General features: G+C 35.2%; 1 protein-coding gene across 1 annotated transcript in view; it reads left to right on the top strand.

Annotated features, from left to right (window-relative positions):
- Window positions 1–2,187, top strand: part of LOC103806231 (receptor-type tyrosine-protein phosphatase delta) — a gene marked incomplete at both ends in the record, with an annotated part of 31,667 nt that extends 29,480 nt beyond the window's left edge. Inside the window, one exon of the mRNA XM_009078915.1 lies at window positions 2,097–2,187. Within this exon, the coding sequence (XP_009077163.1) occupies window positions 2,097–2,187 (91 nt within the window). The remainder of the gene's footprint in view (window positions 1–2,096) is intronic.
- Between the last annotated feature and the right edge of the window lie 1,104 nt (window positions 2,188–3,291).

Here is a 3,291-nt window from a genome sequence, read left to right as displayed (position 1 = left end):
TCCCTCTAGAAAACAAACAAGCAAATAATGGAGTAAAATATAAAACATGTTTTTCAAGAGATGTTACATTTCCTGGAGTTAGCTAGAAATCACAGAACTTTGTTGACTTCACTGTATATTTGTGTGAACACTAATTTTACTGCTTACTATTGATCTACTTGTTCTTTCTGCTTAAAATACCCTGTATGTACTGTAAGTCTTAGTGGATGATCAAAGTTATGAGTGGGAGACATGCATGAAGGAAGTGTGAAAGCGTATGAGAGTAACATTTACATGCTGGATGTTCCTTGATTGAAAAAAATATATGAACACTGTTAGCTTAAAAAATAAAAAGATGAAGAAGGAAAAGAAATATGGTAAGTGAGAGACTGATGTGCAGGTCATCCAGCAGATGTGCCTTTGATATTTGAAAGATGTATAAGGGCCGGTTCTCAATTGCTTTTTGCTGGATTCTTAGGCATCTCATAAAGAGAAGGTATGTAGGCTGTAGTTATTGTAAACACAGATAAATCAGTGTTCACTAGGATTTTTTTATTCGTGTAACCAAAGATTTTTTAATATACCTACTCAGGCTTAAAATCTGGGTTCAACTAGCCTTACTAGTGTTGCATAAGAACATCAGTGCAAGAGATTATTTATCATATTGTCACTATAAGAATGCATACAGCAAGTTTTTTTAAAAATACTGGAATACGGCAAGTGAGCAGTAGCTAAAAATCTGTTGGCAACAATTCTTTCCAGATCTTCCTGTAGGAGCCTGGTATTTCTGCAGAAAACTTCTTCAAACTTCTTAACAGTGAATGAGTATATGCACTTACTACAGTAGCTGAAAATCTAAAGTTTTGTTACATTTATTTTATTGGATGGAGTGTTAAGGAAGAAGAGATGGTTGAAATGGATCAAAGATTTATACTGGTATGGGAAAAAGTAGTTTATAGAGTTGGTTTAGGCTATGATAGTCTTTAGTCAGTTGTAAGGTAGTTCCTTTTCTGTAGACTCTCTTCTGTTAATTACTTGAGAGTTTTCAACTGCATTGTATGAGTAAAATGAGTATTCAGTGCTGCAGAAGGTTGAATGAACTGTATAAAATGCAGGCTGGAAGAGGAGATGGCCCATGAGACATAAAAATTATCTTCCATAATGGAGAGCCAGAAACACCTTAATAACTCAGTTGTTACTAGGAGCAAAGAAAAGCAGCTTCTTTCTCTCTCTTTGGAGATGGAGGGTGCTTGACTTTTTGACAAGTGTGTTTATCAAGGAGATGTATATTACGCTATCCTGGATGTCCTGCTGTTGTGATTCTACTGCTTATTCCCTCACACTAATGTGAAATTATGGATCTGCCTGACATGTATCTAGGCTTTGTGAGGGAAACAAGGAAAGTACCAGATCTCTATTATACTAGAAATTATAATTTACTAGTCTCCATGGGTGGGGAAGAGGGACATATTTTCAGGAAGATGTGCCTGAGGAAAACCGATACATGTAATTTGCAAATCCTAGCTATAAAGAGAGCATAAATCAAGCTCTCTTGCCTATGACTGTGAACAGAATATTTAAGTAGATAACGCTGATGGTGATTGATACTCAAAAGAGAGTGCAGGTGAATGTATGCCATTTTCTTTCTTTTCTCTATATTATAGTATTGGCATCAACAAATACATTATGTTAACCTACTGTTCTGATTACGCATGAAAATGGGGGAAGATGGGGTGGTAATTGAGATTTAAAGGTATGATAATATGTTTCAATTTAGGGATTTGGTAGGTTTTTTCCAGTGTGATGATCGCAGGGCACAAATATCCCATGGCTCTTGTATTTCATGTAGGCATTTTAGAGCATTTTAATTAAATTTTCTTATAAATATTTAGATGTTTACACAAAAATACAGATACTTGGTACAATTTTTTTGTCAAATGTTTTACAGTTGGTGTTATTTCAAAAGTGTGAATCTTTAAGATTGCACGGACATTTTGATGTGCAAAAGTTTACTCTCAACATACCATTGTTTTCTCAAGCTCCTCTGAACAGACACCTATTCCACCAGTTTTTCTATTCCTTTTCCTTCAACTTTTGTCCAACTGTTTCATTTACAGAGGCTATTACATAGTTATTGTGCCTTTGAAGAGGTCTCGTGGAAAGTTTATCAAACCATGGGAGAGTCCAGATGAAATGGAACTAGATGAGGTACTGTATGTGAGCTTTTACATCTTCTCCTTTTTTAAAGAAACAGTCTTAGTAGTTGTATGTGATTAGCTCACCAGTTTTAAAAGTTATGGCTGTCAGAATATGGTATATTTGTATTTGAATTAGCCTGTGGCGACTGCAACAAAAGTTCAAATTACTTAAATTAGAAGACAGTAAAGACATTAAGTTGCAATAAAGCACACTAAGTGTCTGATATTTGTTGGCATTGCTATTTTATTCTTTTCATACTGTAAAGAGTAATGCAAAGGTGCAGAAGGTGAAATGAGTTGTCAGCAAAAGCTTAATCACCAATAATATGAACTCTAATAAAGGTCTGTTTCATTAGTGGCCTGTTTACTAAGTCTGTAAGAAATGCTAAATTGTGGCAATTTGCGCTGCATTTTAGCATTTGACCTTCTGGTAGTGTTTTTACCCGATTCTCGTGTACTGTAATGCTTCTGGTTAGAAAACTTTTACAGTAGTCTCCATTCTACTGCTGGTTTGTGCTCAGAAATAAAGGAAGTAGAAAAGAGCAACATTGTGTCATCACTTGCCACTGTAGATGACATTAACCCAAAGGGTGGAAGTATTTTTGTTTTAAATACAAGCCCAGTAATACTAGAAATCAATTCATGTTATTGATACAATAAGTCCAGGAAGTATAGTGTCAGCATTCAGCCCTGTTTTCTGTTTTAATGAAGGACAGTGTAACTCATGAGCATTTGTCTTCCTTCTTTCAATCTGTAAGTTTGGAATACTGCTAATATATATGATTGTAAAGCTCTTTTGGGACCCCATAGGAAAGCCTTGTATAAAAGACAGGTGGTAGTGTTATTGTTGCTATGGTTGTATCTGGCCAGGATTTTAGATCTCATTCAGATGCTATTGTAATTTGTATATGTAATATCTCTGTAATTCAAAGACCATAATCAGTTTCTTTACTGCTGTGATCTTTTCACTGGATCCCACCTATCTTTCCATTTGCTTTTTGTGGATACAGGAGTTTTATGTTACAGGGATGCTTCCCCATATGCTTCCCCATAATACAATTACTGGAAATGGTGATCATCTGCATGCTTTTTCTTCTCCTGCCTTTGATAAAAT

This window comes from Acanthisitta chloris, unplaced genomic scaffold (genome assembly GCF_000695815.1).
Source record: "Acanthisitta chloris isolate BGI_N310 unplaced genomic scaffold, ASM69581v1 scaffold40670, whole genome shotgun sequence".
In the NCBI taxonomy this organism is placed as follows: domain Eukaryota; kingdom Metazoa; phylum Chordata; class Aves; order Passeriformes; family Acanthisittidae; genus Acanthisitta; species Acanthisitta chloris.
This window is presented reverse-complemented; position numbering and strand designations above follow the sequence as displayed.